Here is a 21,504-nt window from a genome sequence, read left to right on the forward strand (position 1 = left end):
GTATTTGATCTACAGGTGAATGATGGAATAGTGTAGTTTACTTCTGTTCGTCAATTCGGTCTCACTGTATTTCAGTGGGCGGCTTTTAAAAATTAAAACTGCAAGCTAATACACACAAATAACGTAACACTGTGTCATATTTACTTACCGTAGGGCAGTTGCGCTATATCCTAGGGGGGGGGCATAATTATTAATCAATAGGCATTATAGGCCAGAGGAAATTTTGCGCCCCTTCACACCTGCGCTGGGGGGCTACTGCCCCCTCTTGCTACGCCACCGCACAACATAGTGCCTCACTGAATTCTATTCCACAAATGGTATTTTTTTAGCAAACTCAAGGACAACAAAAAGCGCGGATAAAGAACTGAGGAATCACAGAACATTATCATAAACACCGTGACAAAATACCTGGTACTTCCCAATGGAAATCTAATATTATGTTTTCTATGTGGATGAGAATAACAGGAAGCCATTAGATAAACCTAACTCGTGTGAAAGATATGTGAATTAGACAGGAAATGTGAGCTTTTCCGCTTATAAATCATAACATTCTTTAAGCTACATTGATATTTTACTCACAAAAGAAATATATTTTACTTGATTATTTTTGCGGTATGTATGAATATTAAATGTGGCGTTCGAAGCAATAGCAAAGAAGGCTGCATACAACGTTGTACTAAACATAATACAGTGCAGGGTATTTACTTCATCATTCAACACTGAATAAAGATTTATCATTATGTAAAAAATATATATACACACATGAAAGAAGGGCGAATGAATATGTTTTGATAAGAAACAACAACAAAAATAGTGCTATTTCCATCGGGGAAAATCTTGTATTTGTGACGTACCATGTCGTTACCTAACATGTCACTGATATTTCCGTAATATTTTATATAAATAGTCAAACTTGAGGAGTAAAGATATATAACTTGTCAAGAAGATTTTAAAGAATATCCAAGATAAAAAATATAAGATCACGTACAAGACTTTTTACACAGATCACGGTCTTCACACAAGTCAAAACTGACTTTCCGAAAATGAGAACAGTTAGTTTTTCTTTGTGGATCATCGTTGTTTTTATTTCAACATTTGCACAAGATGATGACCTGATTGCAAACGTATCCCTGTCGAAACGTGTGCCTATTCGGCCGAGTAAGTCATAAATATAATAATGCGATATAAACTTAGATTACTGAAATTCTCTACATGAATTATTTGCCTTTTTTAAAATCTCTAACAAGTGTCTTGGAAATTTTTTCCTGAAAAATTTAATTATCTTTCTTTCCAGTTTACTATTATTATTGTGATGACTGTTTCTTGGAACGAACCCGAGAAGGAAGGGCGATTCGTCGTGTAAGTTTTCCTTTAAATATGTTGAATATAGTGTTCATTAAATATTCTGATTCCCAATTTCAGATTTCTTGAATGCAGTGTTTTATGGTCCATCAAAGTTAAAAGAAAATTACTAGAGTAAAAATAACAAGCATCATACGAATTTTGGTCTTCATAGCACGTTTTGTTACGGTATTGCCAACGTTCAACACATTTTTATACAGCATTTTTCAATTTATAATAAAATTATAATGAAAAAAAAATCACTAAAAAATTAGCTATAGGATTTGGCCAAGTGTTTAAGTAACTTTTGTTTCCTCATTGCTAGTGCTGGTGTTCATTTCTGAGGTCTTATCAACGCTATATGTATGTAAGTAGCGTTTTTCTCTATTGATTGTTGCTGAAGTAAATATAAATTGTTTTGTTCAAGTTATACTTTTGATACTATTTACAACACACCTGATTTTAGTAATTGCATCAGATAGAGAGATAAATTTTCCATACAATGACAATATTCAACTTCGATCAGTTACATAGAAAATTTAGTTCCATTTAGCCAAAATAATTATCATGCTTAAAGTAAAGTCAGGGAGGAGATTCATTGATATTTACAATTTTAAAAAAGTATTTGTTAGATCGCGTAAGGCAAATGTCAGTTTATTTACTTACTTATCAATCACCAAGATATACATAATTGTCATAATTATAGCCAACAAGTGGAAAACTTAACGCATAAGAGCCAAGTAACTGCGTAACCTGGGCATTGTTTTGCCAAAACTTACGCAGGCTATATACATATATATACAGGTGGTTCCATTGGCCGTTGCCTTTATTTAGAACAAATGCAAAGAAATTGTAATATTTAGTTATAAACCTTCATCTCTAGAGTTTCTAGACGCAGTTTTATGAACATAATATAATTTCCAAATATTTAATGTCATCCATCTCCATACTGTTAACAACGTTTAACACACTTCACTTAGCACTGGTTATTAAGAGTTGAAATTAAAGAATTGAATATAATTACTTACAGAGCTCGAGAGAAACGAGAAAATATCAATACTTATCCATCCTTTGTCAGGTAAGTAACTACTATTTGTCTGCTTGTTTTTAAGATTTCCCGATAATGAATGTTTATCGCTCTGTATGGTTACAGATAACACAGGCCTGCGAATTTAAACTTCATAAAAGTTGTTTTGGTTTTAATAACGGATTTTACATAATTCAGCTACGCAGGTTTAAAAAATAATATTCACCTTTTTTCTATCAAGTAAAGATTTTTTACAAATCAGGAAGATAAACAACACTTATTTGGATCAAATTATTATTTCGTTTACCACAATGAACATTTTTATTATTATATTTGTTAACAAAAATACAAACAAACTGAAGAAAAGGGAAGAACATTGATGTCAAACGAATATGCATCCTCATTTTTTTTTTGTGTGAAATCTACGTCTTTTAGTCTCAAAACTACGTGTTGTGGTATTTATTTTATGTATTGCGTTATGACGTTTTGTGAAAGTCTGTACGTGATGGAGAAAAATGGATATCATTTTCGGATTCAGCGTACAGAAATTACTGTAGAACATGTAAAAATTTCAAAACAATAAAACCATAGCAGCCTGTGTAATCGATTCAGTAACAAACGCAAAAACTAACTTAAAAGTTTAGAATGTCCATTTTGTACAAAAATAACGCATTTGTGAGAAGGAGTTAATACAATTTATGTCACTACTGTAAATGAATTTCTAACAATTTCAAAATTAGGGACGGTTAGCCTTCGAGTAACTTTGCGCGTAATGCAACAAAACAAACAAATCGTGTCAGTAAGATAGATATTTGGATTAAATTAATCTCACACTTGTATTTCTTAGACCTAATGCCAATTAAGCCACAAAAAACCTCGAACCATAAGCTAAATTTTAAGTAAAATCTAAAGTACCAGATTTTTCTAGTATCGATATTATCACAATATGTTAAGTTCGTAATTTCCAAAACTTGTGCTTTTAAATAAATTTTCAAGTTCATTCTCCGTACTGTAAAAAAGTACTTCTGAGAAAACCTTGAAGCAAAATTTAGTGAAGGTAGATGTATCACAAAAAAAGTACAGTAGAATTTGACTGAAAGTTATATATAGTTTAATATTGTTAATGCTCCTCATGCCTTGATTCTTTTCGTGAATTCATGCAGTTAGGACCATGGTAAAAAAAAATTCGTAACTTACATTCTTTAAGACTGTTCCTGCCATAATTCTTGTGGGGGACCATGTTTTGAGCACTATTGATCAGACGATGGTAAGAACAATAGTTCTTGTGGAGGGCAATGATAAGAACAATCCACGATTGATATTTTTAAGAACAACTCCAGCCTTGGTTTAGCAGTGGACCATGTTTTGAACTCTACAGAGATTAACTACATTATAACAAAAATAATGTTGGAGCCTCATCGCATCCTTACAGTTCAGGTCACCACATTCAATCATGCTCTATCTCATAGATGTGCATCTTGAAAATAGCCCTGCAGCACATTTTGTATTGCAAAAGGCTTCACTGTAAAGTTGTCATGTCTAAAAGACCCCCCCTCCCTACCAACTTACTTTCCATTAGCCTAGGGTGACAATATTTCCAAGCCGAAAAACTAGGACAATCCAGCCCTTGCCCCCAATTTCAAAATAGTTAATAAATATCTGAAATAATTTGATTTTACTATAAATTTACTGAACTGTTCCACAATATTTGCAAATATATTAACATTAGCATTGTTCTTCAAATAATTTCAACTACCTTTTTTGGTGATAAACACAAAACAAATGAGCAAAAATAGTCAACTAATACATCCAAGAAATCTTTACCAATTTATCTTAGAATAGGCTACTTCACAGCTGGATTTATTTAAGACTACAGAATATTATCAAACATACTCATTTTTAGGTTTTAGCATTACTTTGAAGCATTTTAAGACATACTTCTGTGAAGAATGAATGGAACATAGAAGTTCTGATTTTCATTAAATATTCATAACATTTAGTACATAACTGTGTAAAGTACGTTTTGACAATGAACACTGCTTTAACTATCTCCAATTCATACCTGCACAGACCTGGGTTTCCCACCACATACACACACATAACTTTTGGGAGAATTTGTTGGCAGGAGAGCATGTGCTACAACAATGAGCAAGTCAAGCAGACCTATTACAGTTGTGATTTGATGTAACTGACAGTTTGATGTCTTTATCATAAAACCAGGACGTTTTGTGTATCCCAAGAACTTTTCTCAGGACACTGGGACAAACTACCAAAAAATGGGCCTGTCTTGGCAAAACCAGGGCATATGATCACCTTACATCAGCCATCCAGTCTACAGAAAACACTTTCCCACTGCCTGTTTCAACAGTTTGATTTCACAGAAATCCATAGGTGCTCCAACTAGCAACTTACCTGCCATGTTTTGATATTGAATAGCATGAATACTTATTTTATTCTATAGCAGCTTGAGGTATGTGACAGTTGAACAGATACATCGAGGAAGCAGCTTGTGTACATGTGACTTCTGTCACCTTTCCATATGGAGATCCTTCTTTATTATGTTGCATACTGTTGCCATGGGGGCACGTGAATTGCTTTTGCCACTACCTTTATGTTTTTGGATTCTCACTTGTTACAAGATGAAGCACTTTGCTTACCAAGACTGGGCATGACTTGTTGCAGGTCTTTTTCTGGATGCTCATGGGCTACAGTTGATTCATATTCCTTTGTTTTAATGCTATTTAGCACAAAGGGATACCCTCATCTCAGGAATTCTGAATATTTATGATCAGAGTGTAGCAATACTTTGTATCAGAAAAGGCTGTTACATTAGCAATCAATTTTCAGCGGCATCATACTACCGAAGAAATGCAAAAACAATGTACTAATGTAATTCTGATACATTATTTTCCATTTTGACTTTATATCACCTGTGGTTTTCACACAAGTTGTTGAATTGCATATTGAAAATCACTTTAATATATTCAACCCACTGTACAGATAAGACCAAGATAGGAACAATTCATTACTGATATTCTTAAGGATTGCTCTTGCTTTGGGTCTTATTGTGGACCATGTCTAGAACTCTCCTAAAGTGGGAACTAATTATGATAGTTTTTCATTTTTTTTTTTATAATGAAGCCATCTAGAAGTAAAATAAATCATGGAAGACAATAGATAGAAAGTTTGTCATAACAGTCTAATTTCTGGTTTAATGTGTCACAAAAAGTAGTGTTTGATATTTATTTCACAGTGTATCAGAAATGCAATAAGAAGATATGCTCCTGGAGTGGTCTTATCCTCTGGCATGGCAAACTTAACCAATCCTGGCAGAGCTCAACAGTGACAGGACTACAGTTACACTGGCACTATATAACAGACACACTTTCCTCTATTCATTAAAGGTTTTACTGTTTTCTTATTTTCCAATGGATCCACTAATGTATAACCAGTTCTAGCTATCAAGAAATATATGTAATAAAGCAAACCTTTTGCATTTATTTGGATTATGTCTATAGATATATTTATACCTGCACCACACAAATCTTCCAAAGTAAATAAATATCACACTCAACATGCTAGTTCTTTAGAGAATATATTTCTGTTACTTTTGAGGCAAAATCTAAACACAATTTTATTGGCATCAAAACTTATTTTCCATATAAAGCAATTTCTTATATATTCTGTTTTCCCAGCTACTCTTTAGGCAAGGAATATTTACTGTAGTACTCAAGAAACATGCCCACAAAGTTTTTATCATTAATTACTGAAATGAAGTCGACATCTTTTAGAGTTACAAGGTGCAACAAAATAGATATCAATTTTTATCATAGTTGTTCTGTAAATGCTATCTATAACTTTAATGATAATGAAAAGAGACTTTAAAGAAAGGGAGGAAAGTAATGAATTTGGTTTGAGATACATTAAATAGAGCCTATACATTCCATCTAACCCTACAGTGAAAATATTATACTCCAATAACATAGCAGTTTATATATTCTGCAGGTAATCCATTTTTTGTGTAATATCTTTTAATTTTTGGGTGATCCATTTAACTTTTATCTATGTATCCTAAACGTAATCCCCATTCTTGATAAGCTGTAGTTACAAGCATGAAATAAGCTATAATAAAATGTTTAATTGTGTTTTCAATAGCACTTGTTGCTAAGTAGATCAATGAATCCGATAGTAGTGTTCTGACAGTAGCAGTAGCCATCAGTAAATCTTTTTTTGTATTTATGATTTTATTTATCAAACTATATTTTCCATAATTTCCCCAAACTCTCATCAGAACTAATTCAAAAAGCAGTCTGATGTTAAGTACTTTCTTTCTTCTGACCAAATTTTAATTGTGAAAAGCTACCCTAGCAACTGCTTTATACAATAATTATACTGAACATACATAATATATTTTCAGTTTATATGCACAGATACACAATGATTATAATAAACATCACAAATATAGCTGGTCAGTACTGCCAGGAAGTTACAGATTTAAAGAACTTCCTATACGCCACAACAGTCAGTGTATAAATATGAGAATACTGATTTTTTTTTATCCTATGTGTTTTTTTATTTTCATCTACTATGAGAGTGCTAGCAAGTGATTGAAGGAACAACAAATAGTTGCTCTTCAAGTTCAGTTCAGTCTGTTTTTATACAAGCAATCATAATGAAATAATCACGTGGATTTTCCAGAACATCCAAGAATTTTGACTGATACTCTTTTTTGTTGTAAAATTTTTCTTTTATTGTAATTTTCCCTCATAATATTTTGCTCCGAGTAAAAATACTACTTGAAAAACTAACCAATACATACACAGATTAAATCAACTACAATAAACAATCTACCCTAAACTGCTTTCTATTGAGAGGTAACTGTTGTCTCCCAGTCACAGGAACAATTAAATTTTAGTTTGGATTCTAGCTTACTTCCGAAGTTCTCAAGCTTTAAATAAATTCCATTAAATAAATTGTCACATGACTTACCATAACAAATTTCAATAAAAACTGCTTCTGAACCACTTAATAATAAGTTATTAATGTTTGAAAGAATCCAGAAAGCCAACTATTATTTTTCACATATTCTAACTTATTACCCAAAGATAGTTATGTAATGACCATTAATAATAATTTACATGTAGAGAAATAGTAATCTCTTATATCATAATTTCACATTACAAAAATATTTTAAGTTGGGCTTGAGTTTTTATTAGTATGATTTATGAAACTAGGTAATGTAAATTTACCAATAATTATTTAACATACATTGTATTTCCCTTTCTTCTTGAAGACACATGTTACAAAATGAAAATCACCTTCACCAAATATTAACATCAATGTAAAAAACATTTACCCTATATTAACCTCAATTGAAATTATTGAAGTTTTACCTTTCCCTTGAATTAAATAAAAATTTAATAAGAGGATACTATTTAGAACTATTATGTTTAATACTCAAGTCTCTCAACACTAAGAGTCTGATAATGGTATACAAATGTGCTTACAATCAGTAGTTCTTCACAAAATACACCTGCCGTAAGTTATTATTGTTATAAATATCTTTTGATACAAAAAATGCTATTAAAATATAACATTCATTTAACCTCTGTAAAAAAGAATAAAGTTGGCTAATCCTGATCTAGCAGGAACTAATAAGGTTTTGATAGATGTCAGTAGTTTTCCTACTTTTATTACTATTTCATAAATCCACATCTTTTCTCTATTATCCTTGTCCTAAGCAAAATCTTAGTTTAAACGATCACTATCTTGCTAACTCGAAAAAAGCATTTTTAACATTACATTTATATAACTACTCCCAATCTACTAAGTCTGCAAATAGATTTTTTTTTTTCTCTGGTGGTTTCTTCCCTATTTACAATGACTTGAATCAGGATGTTGAACTTGGAAAGATTAAACATTATGTAAAGGTTAAGCTGTTTTTCTAAAATATCTAATGCTTATGGTCCATGACTTTGTTGGTTACATGGTCCTTAATAACATAAAAGTCATAAAAAATATAAACAAAAACCCTATTAACATTTCAATTAATTACTCTTAAATTATTGCTAGTGTCCCCCATGTAGTTTATATCAAAAGTGAACAGTTTAGGCCAGTTCTTTACAGTGTTATAGCAGGTAAAACAAAATTATTTGATATTATGTAAAATATGGCACCGATCAGTAGTGAATAGTAGAAAAATAGTTTGTTAACTTGTATGTTAACATAATATAATACACCATACTGGCATTACATTTTATAAATGTTATATACACCTTCTTGCTGACACTTATTACTATATAGTATTTTAGGAAATGTTGTGTGTTAAAAAAAAAAGAATTAGCATCATGATCTTTAGATACCCACTTAATATCAGAAAATGCTACTTCAAATCTTCACAGTCTTGTCATTTGAGATATTCTACAATCTATACTTGAATTAATAAAGCATCTAAAATGGCAAGTTGACCTAGATCATCACATTAAAACTGACAAATGTTTTCACACATTATCAAACTTTATTTATGAAAACAAAGGAAAAGATTATTTGCACCAACACATAAAAATAATTATTAGTAACATTTTGGAAACTTGGAAATCATTTTTTTCTTTCTAAAATGGAACATACTTTAAGTTATATGAGATACTAGTTGATGAGATTTATACAAGCTATCTATTAAGCTAAATGTCATTACAATTAAATCACATTCAATTGTAGAAACTGATTTTACAAAGTTAAAGCATGACTACATAAATAATATGGATATTCACCATATTATTTGTATTCACATACAACTGTAGAAACTTTACAATTCATGATTAAATAACTTATATGGATATTCACTATATTAATTTTTTTTTACTTTGATCTTTTAGTCCTCTTGTTTGGCAGCTGAATGATCATTATGAGTCTTAACCCTTTCTGGACTAGACAGGCATCACTGATATACCTTGACGTTTTCACTTCTCACATTAATAATACTTTTAACTAAATAGCAGAAAATGTAGTACAAACTTAAACAGTATGTAGTGGTGACTTAAATTCATATAATTTTATTTATTTTTTATATTATTCTTTCAGTTGTAAAACTTCCAAAATTTTGTTGTGAAACTTTTTGAAAACAAAAACAAACACATTAAAATTACTTCAATTAGTTCCATTTTATATATCTGGTTAATTTCAATTTGAGTGATGATAATTAACACATTTCTTTGATACTTTATTTTACTGATTGCTTTGTTTTAGCACAAAACCACACAATATGTGATCTGTCTATCAAACTTGTGAAATCAAATCTTGGATTTTAATGCTTAAGCTTAAATCTGTAAACTTACTGCTGACCCATCGAGGGACTTACTGATTGCAGTAATCAGACACCTTATGGGTATAATCATAAAAAAAAGCAAAATTGTCAGAGATTTATCAGCAGTCTAACACCTGACCTTTCAAAATAGTATCAATATTATCTTTGTCAGGATAGGTATCATGATTTTAGCAAACAGTATTCTTGGTCAAGATTAATTTATATAAAATAAATATAATTCCTTTTCAATAAATAATAAGTTCTTTTATATTTGTTGTTTGAATACAGTAAACTTAATACTCTTTAATAAATAAGGATTTGAATCATTAGAATAACTTGTCTTTGTCTTTTGCACTCACTAAATGAAAGTATACCTCACATTTTGTCATGGAAGAACATTTATATAGCTTTCACAAACATATTAATAATAAAAAAGCATTTTCAGGGTTAAAAAGAATGTCTAAAGAAATTATAAGTACAATTTCCAGATTTGTAATTGTTCTCAATTCTTCTAGTAAAAGACAAGTAAAATGCGAACACAATGAGAATATGGCCAGAAGAGCTACAATGTAATTGAATTCAAGCATGGTCACAGGATGGACAGTGCAAATTTTCCACACAAAAAAGTATACCCAGTCAAGCATCACTTGCCACAGAGGAGGTTCCACAATACATTATCAAAATAGCCACTGTAAATAAAGAATTATGAAAACATAGTACTCTTAAGTCATAATGACACTGCAGTGTGTAAGATGGTGACAGGAGGTAAACGAAAACCCACTGAGCAACAAAGGGACACATGATGTAAGTAATGTGAAACAAATGCATGAGGTGTGGTACACATGCCTACCCTGATGATGACCTTCCAAAGAAGACAGAAATTGGCAACCAGGGACATGGTGAGGTGACTGATTTGATAAGAAGATACCGTAAAAAGGCTACACACCTCAGGCAAAAGGGAAGAATACACCAGCTTAATTAACTGGCATATCTAATCTGTGAGGGTAATGGAAGAGAAGTTCCAGGACATGAAAGGATTCCATGGAATAAACAAATGGTTACAGGAACCATGGAAAGAAGCAGTGCGAGTAAGATACCATCGGAAGACTTAGACTGGACAGGATCAGAATGGACATAAATGCTCAGGGCTCACAGTGTTCCTATAATTTTTTAATATTCCTATATTTAGACAAATCTTCCTATATTTCCTATATTTTTCCAGAAATGAACAAAATTTCTGTGTCTGCTGTTCTTTTGTTAATTGTAGGTTTTCCATAATCAGTATTTCCCATGTTGCCATCTGTCTTGAGATGATCATAGCTAATTGTTCACACCTACTGGAATGAATTTTCAAAAGTACACATTAGATGAGTAGTTGATTTCTTGTTCAAAAGACAGTCGATGGGTGCTGAAAGTTGTGCAGTCTGATTTTAGCTATGCTTCATGTGATGTTGTAGACACCTTCAAGGACATGTTTGAAAGTCCTATCATAAATGATATGACTCTGGCTGGTAGGAAGGTGTCTTATATTGTGTCAGATGGACTTGGCCCTCATTTCTGAACTTATCGATGATGTGAAACAGAATTTACTATTACTTTTGATGAAACTCCAAATGCACAGATAAAAAATCAACTGGATATTCACATAGGGTACCTCAAAAGCTTAATGTTAGGACATGCATATGCAGAAACTATCTCAAAATCAATAACATCAACTTTGGAAGATGCCAGTCTACCACTTGAAAAATGTGTTGCAATATCTAGTGATGGTCCCAATGTAACCAAAGCAGTTTGGAGAACTATCAATGAAAAACTCGTATGAGCAAGCAGACCAGATCTTGTAGACATTGGCACTTGCAACTTACTTGTGATTCACAACAGCTTTGGAAAGGGGACTGAAGTGTATGGAAGTGATGTTGAGGATTTGGCTATTGATATATTCCATTGGTTCAAGTCTGGGGCCAGAAGAGAAAGTTACAAAGTCATCCAAGAATGTCTTGACCTCCAAGAGCATGCATTTCTTCGGCATGTTGAGTGCTGATGGCTAAGCCTACTACCAGTAGTTGAAAGACTGATTAAACAATTTTCAGGACTCTGCAGATATTTTCTGGAACTGTCAAAGGAGGACCGCAAGGTTGAGACAAGTTCCAGGTACATTGGTAACCGAAAGAAACTTCAAGCAAAAGACATTCTCATTAAGATGTGCTTCCTTCAGTCTGTTGACTTTTGTTTCAAGGCTTTCTGAAGTTCTTTCAAACAGAGGGACCCCTTATCCAGATTCTCTATCACAGACTGTCAGAACTTGTAAGACAAACCACGTTAAGATTCCCGAAAACCTCAGTAGTGGGAAAAAAAGAGGGTGAACAGCTGGGAACAGTTGATGTTGTGAACATTGAAAATCAGCTATGAGACTCCAGTATTGAGATTGGAGATCCAACCAGAAAGCAGCTTGCTAAGCTACCCCCTGACCAGAGAAAGGTTCCCATCAAAGACATGAGGAAGTTCTATGTGACTGTAACACAGTATCTTATGAAAAACTGCCACTTGACAACACCCTTTTGATGGATCTCAGCTGCCTGCACCCTACAATGCAAAAAGAACACTCAACTGTGAATGCAGTTAGAAGGATAGCAAGGAAAATTGTTCATGTCATGAGTGATAATGAATGGAAGCTGTACCAGATGGAAGATGTAGCCAAGGACTAGTTTCAAACTGCATGGAATTGCATCATTCAGCCAATTCATGTCGACTATTACTAGCAAAATGTATTAGCAATGAAATCCTCAAGTAGTAATGCTATGTTTTCCATCCTTCCCAAGCTGGTTAAAAACAGATCTGGAGCATGGCTTTTCTGCTAGCAAGCAGACATTAACAAAAGACAGAACTGCACTAAGTATTAATTCTATCATTGGTTTGAGAACAATTAAAGACACTCTCTGAAACAAGAATCTTAAAGCTCATGAGCTACCAATAACCAGACGTATGATCACAGCAAAACATCAAGCACATGAAAGTTATCAATGCAGACTCAATGAACAGAGGGAGAGGAGAAGGTTAAGAGGCAAAAAGAAGCTGAAAAGAAGAAGGCAGAGACAGAAGAAGAGGCTAGTAGGCATAGAAAGATATCACAAGAGAAGGAAGATCTTAAGATGAAGGAAGAATTAATACGAGACAGAGAAAGGGAATGTTTGCAATCACTTACTGTGGCTGAAAATATGTTTGCAGAATCAAGTGAAAAGCTGGCTAAAGCTGTTAAAGACACAACTTTCCATTGCACAAGCAATGATTGACAGCAAAGACCAAAATGGCTGCTGCCAATCTGATACTGGAGGAGTTAGCAAAGAACAGATACAATTGTGTGGACAAAAGAGAAAGCTAATGGAAAAATAACAAAAGACACAAAAACAGCAAAAAACTAAGAGTATACCAGACACCAGCTACAGATACTAAACTGACTGATTCCTAAACTTCCAGTTTAGTACTAATTTTAGATAGTCAAATATTGAGGTGCAACACTGCCTTACTCAGGTTAATATGTATTTAAGTTGCAATTCTGTCATCAGTAGTTCCTGATCAAGCTATGTTCTAGTAATTTTTGTTGTCATGCACTTGTACATGGGATTTATTTTTGTTTTTACACTACATTAATAATTTTGTTACATTGACTACGCCAGTATACAGAAATGAATAGTGTAGAATATAATTTCATTGAACATGGTATGTTCTAGTCATTTTTATTTTTCTACAATGCATCTGTTGATTTTTGATATTGTAACTTGTTCTTTTATTTGCAAAATAATTATTATGATATAAACTGTGACAAGAACTACTACTAGTCATAGAATTATTATTATGAACAGGGTATGTTCTAGTCATTTTTATTTTTATATGATGCATTTGATGATATTGTAACTTGTTCTTTATTTGCAAAATTAACATTACAATATTAATTGTGACAAGAACTAGTCACAGAATTATTATCATGTGATACATGTATCAGTGAACAACCAATGTTCTGTGATGGTATGAATAATAAATGCTTTTTATTTTTTAAGGTGTGAACCATGATTCGCCATTATCATCTCAAGAGTGGTAAGTTAAACGGGTCACATGGGTGGTGCTAATCAGGTAGGAATATATTTTATTTTCAAATTTATGTTTTTTCCCTGTAATTTCCTATACATTTGAGAAAAAACTCCTAAATTTCTCCTAATTTAAAAAAAAACCTCCTATATTTTTTATGATGGCCACTGTGACCCCTGAATGTGTGAAATGGGAGAAAAATTGGAATTACACTCCCTAGCAGCAGAATTCTTAGGCAAAAATGAGCGGTCAGGGAAGGGGAGAACATAGGAACTGTAGAACAGCACATGGCAAATATCAAATGCAAAGATCTCAGTTTGCCACCAGCCACAAGCCAATAACATGAGTGATAGGGATTTGAAGGAAAGGTGATACAGGGAACACAAAGACAAAAGTTCAAACAGAGTACAAGTGAAAGCATGAAGGATAATGCTGAGATTCCAATCCAAGAGAGAGAGAGATAGGGTGATGAGGATGGGAAAGGGAAAATGAACGAAATAACCAAAGACAGCACAGAAGTTTGGAAGGCAGAGACAAGTTTAGTAAATCTAAACATGCAAGATAATGCAGTTCAATAGCCGACAATTGAGGAAACTGAGCAACTAAGGGATCCTGAATGAGACTCCATTGGTCGAGTAATATCCACTGAAGGTGATGCATGTGGGCACAACCAAGGAGAATGAGGGCTTTGAGAGGAGCCCATGTACCCAAAAGAGATAGGGTCTATCATGCAGTAGAAGAGGAAGAGGCCGAAAGACTTTGAATGAGACGTTTCATATCTTATAAACAAAGGGGAGAAGACTGGGCCCAGCTGATGAGGGAATTGAAAAGTAACCCAGATGAATCAAATATTGCGTGGGTGTGAGAAACGACTGGCAATTTCTGAAAGAAAAACTGAGTATGAACAGCAAATACAACTTGAAAGGAAGCTAAAAGTAGCCAATCATCCATGTAATGGTGGAAACGAAGGCCTCTGGCATGAAGCAGTCCTTACTACTCAGCAGAAGGCATAAGTAGCCAAAGCCAGGCCAAATGGTAGAGCCTGAAACTGATAAACATGCCCCTGATAACCAAAATGGAAGAAATGCTGGGATGCCTGAGAGAAGAGAATGTGTAGATAAGCATCTGACACATTGTCCTTTGTCGTCCACAACCTGGGAGTGAAATCCCACTGAAGGGTTAAGTAAGACTCCATTGTGAAATTGGGAACATCCAGGAAATCTATAACCAGTCACCAATTGGTTACAACAAACAAACTGGAGCAAAACCACAGCTGAGAATGTTCCCCACGTTATATGGCCTCTTTCTGAAGTAACTCTTGAACTGCCTCCTGTAGACACTGGGGGAAGGCAATAGGATGAGAAGACAATCGAGGAAGGGAATGGAAGTAAAGAGCCAGACCTTCTAAAAGCACCTGTAAGACCCATAGATCTGTTGTTAATGGTGTCCATATATGTCAAAAATGGAAAAGCCTGGTAAGGTATCATATCAGAATCAGGTTAAATACATAACCTAATAGGCCATTCATGACCAAGTAAAAAAAATGTCGATTGAAAGGACGGGAGTAGGAGGCCTAGTAAGCGTGTGGTAGTCCACAAGACATTGAACAAAGGGTGCAGTGTCCACAACAGTTAATGAACTTCCAGAAGCCATAATAGAAATAAGGACTGTGTGTGTATCTAATATTGTCACTCACCCAGGACTGTCACTTGAGAATTCATGATAAAAATTAAAGCTTTTAAAAAAACTATATAAAGTAAAAATCAAAGTTTTGTTAAATGAAAATTTCACTAAATTGAATTCAGACAAGAAATTTGAGCATGCCTGTTCAATGCAATGCCAACAAAATATTAAATTATCACGAGTGCAATTGCAAAATGGAAGTTATTGCACATGGAAGTTGAGTCCCCCCCCTCCTCATTTGTGGAGGGCTAAACATGAGGATTTAGGTGGGAGCTACCTCAAGGCCAGTAGCATGTAAATCTCATATGCAAATCCATGAGAAAAGTAGTATTTCTACATGAAGAGGTGAAATTACATTTTAACTCTTAAAAAGTTTTGAGTTACACATTTATGAAATAAGAGTTAGAATTATTATTCTTACTTCAATTTTGAAAATTTATATGCAGGTGTACACTCAACACCTAAAAAATATTCACAGGGTTAAACAACAAGGCTCCTTAATATATATACACATATACACAACAATGTAGCAATCTGATTCAAAAATATAATTTTTTATAACTAAGTCAATAAAACATAAATTTCACTCATTTACAGATACTTTTAAAGAAGACTAACTTTTTAGTAATATGATCTTTTTTCATTCTAATTTTCAAAAAATTTAATCACCTTCAGAACTAGAAGAATGATAAAAACCATGAATCCTAGCATACGTTACACCTCTGTTCTGGTTTGAGACTTTTTTACGTTTCCAGGGTGATATAAAAAGTGATTCTACTTCCTCAAGATTTCTGCCTTTGGTTTCTGGGAGAACTAGCATGAAGTAGATCCATCCAATAAAGGCAAAGATAGCATACATCCAAAATGTCCCTAAATGAAATACAAAAATACAATTCTTTAAAATCATGAAGCTTCAATAACAGCGCCAACTTAGAAAATTTAACTATTGTAGAAACACATTTTAGCTAAAGTTCAAGATCAAACACAATAAACCAAACACCTTGCATAATTAAAGGGCTATTTTGAATATAAACTGGCAAACTTTTGCAAAATTTATTTCAAGAAATTTATTAAAAATTAAACTTCTTGTAAAACTAAATTAAATAATATAAAAGAATAAACCAATTCTTGCAAGATTTACACATTAAATGTATCAAAAAAATTGTTTAACCAACCCAACTATATTATCAAACATACAAAACCAAAATTTATGTAAGGTTAAGTGTCAAAGAGAAAATAAAAACTTAATATTTAAACTTTTTCTAGACTGGAGAGGTGTCACTGATATCCTTGTTTTTTACTTCTTACAACAGAAATACTTAGCCAAACTGGGTGAAAATTAGACTCTACTTATTAATCATTATCTAGTTTCAGCTATAAAAACATGCATATAATTTGATTTAGTTTCAAGGTCATTTTTATACAGTGAAATTTCTACAACTTTGTTGTGAGACAATTTTTTGAAAAAGGCATTAATAAAAATACTTCTTTTTGTGTTTTATAATTTAAATCCTTTTAAATGTTGATTAGAAATTTTCATTTTATATATCCAATTAATTTCAACTTGATGGATATTCATTAAAATATTTCTTTTGATACTTTATTTTGCTGATTGTAGGAGTCACCACTTCTGGCTATAAATCATAGAAACAACACACATACTGACAAAAATTTATGCGTAATAACATTCTTGGTGGAAATAAATTTGTTTGCATTGTTTGAATATGATAAATTTAACAATATTGTTAAATAAATAAGGATTTGAGTCAATGGAATATTTTACTGTGACCTACCATATTCTCTAAACCTAATTAGGCTTACCTGATGTCTTGTTAAATATACAAGCAAATTTAATATGAAAACATTTTTAGGAACTAAAAGAACATTTAAAAACCAAAAAATTCCCAGATCTGTGGTTTGTTTCTGAGTCTTGTAATTAAACTTCCTTCTTGTCACTTTACCACAAAACTATAAACTCTTTCTCATACCTCTTTATTCTATGTACACTGATGTAAATAGTTTATATTCTACACATTGACTTTTAAAATTTGCCTGTGGTGATTTTCAAGACAGAGATTCATTAATAGTTATTCACATCATATGTTGTGAAGTCATAATAGGGAGGGAATGAAAGGCTTTACTAAGAAAATCAGAAAAAGAGAAGTAAAATCACATGAGTTAAAAACTATTATTTTCACTTAAATTTTGAAATTTATATGGGTGTGTACTTGACACCTGAAAAGTTCACACTGGTCTGAATAGTGTTAATAAAGTAAAAGAATAATATATTGGTAAAATAATCTCATCTTTACCATAAGTATACTAAAATGCTGTTCATAAAGTGAAGAATTACAATTTTAACATGTAAGCTTGACCAGCTTTCGTCTGTTACCTCAAAAGTTTATTTAATCAAAACTTTCAAAGGAGTAATTTATGTCCAAAATAAAATTACAGATATACAAACCATATCTGGTTAAGGCCTGAGTAAAAGTGAGGAATGACATGGATATAAGCATGTTGAAAAACCAGTTCACAGAGGTAGTAGTTGAGTAGCAAGTACTGCGAGCCCACAGTGGATAGATTTCAGCATTAATAGTCCAAGGCATGGGCCCTAAACCTGAATGGTGAAAGACTACATCTCAATATCTTGAAACAAAGAAGCTTGAGGAAAACAGCAAGCTGAAGTTCTAAACAATTTGGAAATTTATCTAGCACTATCGTTGTATTTTGTATATATATATATATATATTTTTTTTTAAAGTTGGTTCTTCACACCAAATTTACAAGTCCAAAAAATCCATTCATTTTTAAAATGATAATAATCAACGTCCTAGTAAGACTAATTTAGAACTGAGTCAAGCAATACCAAGTATGGGTAACAATAGACAATTCTATGTGGTAACTCATTTCATTGAATAATTATAATGTAGATTTAAAAAAATTAGCCCAATAATTTATTCATCCAATGTTTTTGCCAGGATCTTTCTCTATGGTTTCTTCTACACATAGCATGGACACAAATGGATGATTTTACAATATACTATCTTGTCGAACTGAAGTTGTATCAGTTACTGTTCTCTAAACTTATTATTTCCAGTCTGTAAATCAGAAATTGTCACATCATCATTTTGTTCAAGCTTTTTATTTGTTTTATATATTTCTGTGAGTTATGATTATTTTATTCATTTATATATTTTCAATTTTCATATATTATAATTGTATTATCTGACCAGTCTTAGTTTTCTTAAAATTACTAGTGTATCTTAGCTGTAGCAGAGATGTCATGTTGTACTATACCAATATCGTAGTCTATTGTTTGAGTCTAATCATGCTATCAATTTCTGTCACTTTTCTGTTGTTGTGTCCAGAATAATCTATGAAAGAAGTATGCGACTAAGATCTGGCTGTATCTGGTGCAGATAACATCAGATTAAGTTCAGACTAGGAAACTTATGGTCAAATGAAACTCTGCTTGGATATAGTACATTTTCTCAGCTAGCCCAGATTCTAACTACACGTAAGAACCCAGAGTCTTCAGAAATTAATATATTTATTTTATGAAAAAAAAATTAAAATCAAGTGACTGTGTTCACTATAATCCTATATAATTACTAACTTGAGTGTTTGGATTGATCCATCCTAAATGGTCCAAATAAAAGTTATTTGGATGAGCATGATTTACAGAATATTCCAGCAAAGCTAAGTAAGAGCAATCTATTGTTTCTAATTTTGAGCTGTTAGACTGTTCAACTGCACCCACTGCCAATTATTGGGCTACTTTAGTCTGACCAAATAATGGGATTTGACTGCTACTCCTATTGAATTAAACCATGAAATCTTGGGTTCATGGTACAGGCATGGTAACCACTAAGTCATACCTGGTACTACTAAGTCATATTATTATAAGAATTACTGTTGCTGCAACACAGTTTATCTATAAAAAAAAATCAGCATAAGATCTTTCATTAGGTTTACACAATTTTTGAGTTTTAGTAATGATTAGAAAATATTTTCTTGTTTTAATGATTGCTTTAAACTATAAAAAGGCACCACTGTCAACTTACCAAAAGCAAAAAAAAAGAGATACAACACTAAGCTGAGAAAGATGACCCAAGTATAATTGGAAGGGCACCAGTTAACTGCCCATGTTAAAGGATCAGGTAAAGTTGTGGAATTACAAGAACCCATCACTGCCACATTAATTTTGTCTGGGTCAGCCAGAAGACATGTGCCATTGGCTGGCCCTGATGAGAGGTCCATGAAACAGTAGCCACATTTACCACTATCTATACATTCAGAGCATGAACTATAAAAAATAGAATTAGAAACAGCAATAAATGGAGAAAAACATTTTCACTAGTTAGGCCTTATGACAAAGATGTTTGAGGAAAACAAAAAAAAATAATAAAAGAACTACAATTTCAAAAATCCAAATTATTATACCAAATCAAAAATGTTTCAAAACAAAAGGTAATTCTAAAAACTAAAAGAAGTTTTTTTTTATTTCTACAATAAAATGATGATTAATTAAAGCTTATAAATTAAATTAGCTATTCTCAGGTGCATATTCATCCAAAGACTGTATTTACATTCTCATCTGCTTATTTCTTTAAGTCTAAAAATTTGAAACACTGACATGCAGTAAGGAGACTATAGCATAGTTTTTGTAATAACTCGCAGCCACAGGTTAAGCAAAAGGAGGATGTAAAACATTTGATAACCACAGTCAAACTAATACATCCTCTACTGATCACTGTAACCCACCCCAAACCTAGGATGGTAATAAAAAGGTATTGTTATTTATTGATGAAATTGAACTTCTGAAGTATAATATCAAATTCTTGGTCAGAAGTCAGAATGTAGGAATGTTATGGTAGCCATTAAAAGATAAATAGGATAGTCAGATTACTCTGCATCTTATATCAAACAGGACATAAGCTGGAGTTGTAGTTCCATATTTTACAGGGAAAGTAAACCTTGAAAAATTTTGTTATATGTGAAGCTCTACTTTCAAGATAAATGCTCAACAGCTTCCATAATTATTATTAAGGAAAAGTGGATCATATCAGTGACTTTTAAGTATCAGTATGTTTGTTGAATTATGTGCAAATCTACTTGAGGGTTATATGTGCAAGCCTTCCTTATTTAGAAGTGATATACTAGTGGGAATGCAGCTAGTCACACCACCCACTACCAACTTTTGGGTTACTTTTACCAACAAAAAGTGGGATTGACCATCACTTTATAATTCCACCATGACTGAAAGGTTGAGCATATTTAACATAATATTTTGGGACAACATGGGACCTATTGGTCCATCTTGGCTGTTCCATCCTCAAAACTAAATTAAAATGATTAAACAAAATAAAATTAAAAAATTTTAAACCCAGCCCTTTTTGTTCATATACTTATCAAGCTTTTTCTTAAACTCACTTAAATTTACTGCCTCTACAACATCTGAAGGCAACCCATTCCAAATGCCAACTGCCCTCTTAGAAAAATAAAAAATGTCTTAGCTGAATATGACTCCTACCTTGCCAAAATTTATATTTATGTCTCCTGGTCCTACTATTCTCATTGTTAAATATAAAAAAAGATGATACATCAACAATATCAATTTCCCTTTACAATCTTAAACACCTCAATCAGATCCAACCCAACTCTTCTTTTTTCAAGATAAAACAATTTGAGAGATTTCAGCCTCTCATTGTATGACAACCCCTCCATCCCAGGCACCATTCTAGTAACCCTTCTCTGAACTCTTTCCAACAATTCAATGTCCTTCCTAAGGTAAGGAGCCCAAGACTGAACACAATATTTCAAATGTGGCCTAACCAGTGACCTGTACAATGAAAGTATAACATCTTTAGACTTGTATTTAATATTGCTATAGATACAACCTAAAATCCTATTTGCCCTACCACTAGCAACAGCACATAGCTTGGATGGCTTTAGAGACTGATCGACTATTACACCAAGATCCCTTTCCTTCATAACACTATTAAGGTTATTTCCACCCAAATTATACTTATAATTCAAATGCATTATCTTGCATTTATTATAATTA

At 32.6% G+C, this 21,504-nt stretch overlaps 2 protein-coding genes and 1 pseudogene across 2 annotated transcripts in view; 2 read left to right on the plus strand and 1 right to left on the minus strand.

The window, feature by feature from the left end:
• Positions 1 to 939: 939 nt before the first annotated feature.
• LOC106470300 lies at positions 940 to 6,513 on the plus strand. Its single transcript, XM_013930846.2, has 5 exons — positions 940 to 1,158; positions 1,295 to 1,359; positions 1,667 to 1,708; positions 2,372 to 2,419; positions 5,622 to 6,513. The coding sequence occupies exons 1-5, from the start codon at positions 1,044 to 1,046 to the stop codon at positions 5,712 to 5,714; spliced, it is 363 nt and encodes a 120-aa protein (XP_013786300.1). The 5' UTR covers positions 940 to 1,043; the 3' UTR covers positions 5,715 to 6,513.
• Positions 6,514 to 10,497: 3,984 nt separating this feature from the next.
• Positions 10,498 to 12,750, plus strand: LOC111088518 (annotated as a pseudogene).
• Positions 12,630 to 21,504, minus strand: part of LOC106470301 (proton myo-inositol cotransporter-like) — a 40,112-nt gene continuing 31,237 nt past the window's right edge. The window contains exons 7-9 of the mRNA XM_013930847.2: positions 19,502 to 19,743; positions 17,902 to 18,054; positions 12,630 to 16,307 (exon numbers count right to left, since the gene is read on the minus strand). Coding sequence (XP_013786301.1) covers positions 16,099 to 16,307; positions 17,902 to 18,054; positions 19,502 to 19,743 — 604 coding nt within the window. The 3' untranslated portion in view covers positions 12,630 to 16,098. The remainder of the gene's footprint in view (positions 16,308 to 17,901; positions 18,055 to 19,501; positions 19,744 to 21,504) is intronic.

Source organism: Limulus polyphemus, unplaced genomic scaffold, assembly GCF_000517525.1.
Source record: "Limulus polyphemus unplaced genomic scaffold, Limulus_polyphemus-2.1.2 Scaffold3930, whole genome shotgun sequence".
Lineage (NCBI taxonomy): Eukaryota > Metazoa > Arthropoda > Merostomata > Xiphosura > Limulidae > Limulus > Limulus polyphemus.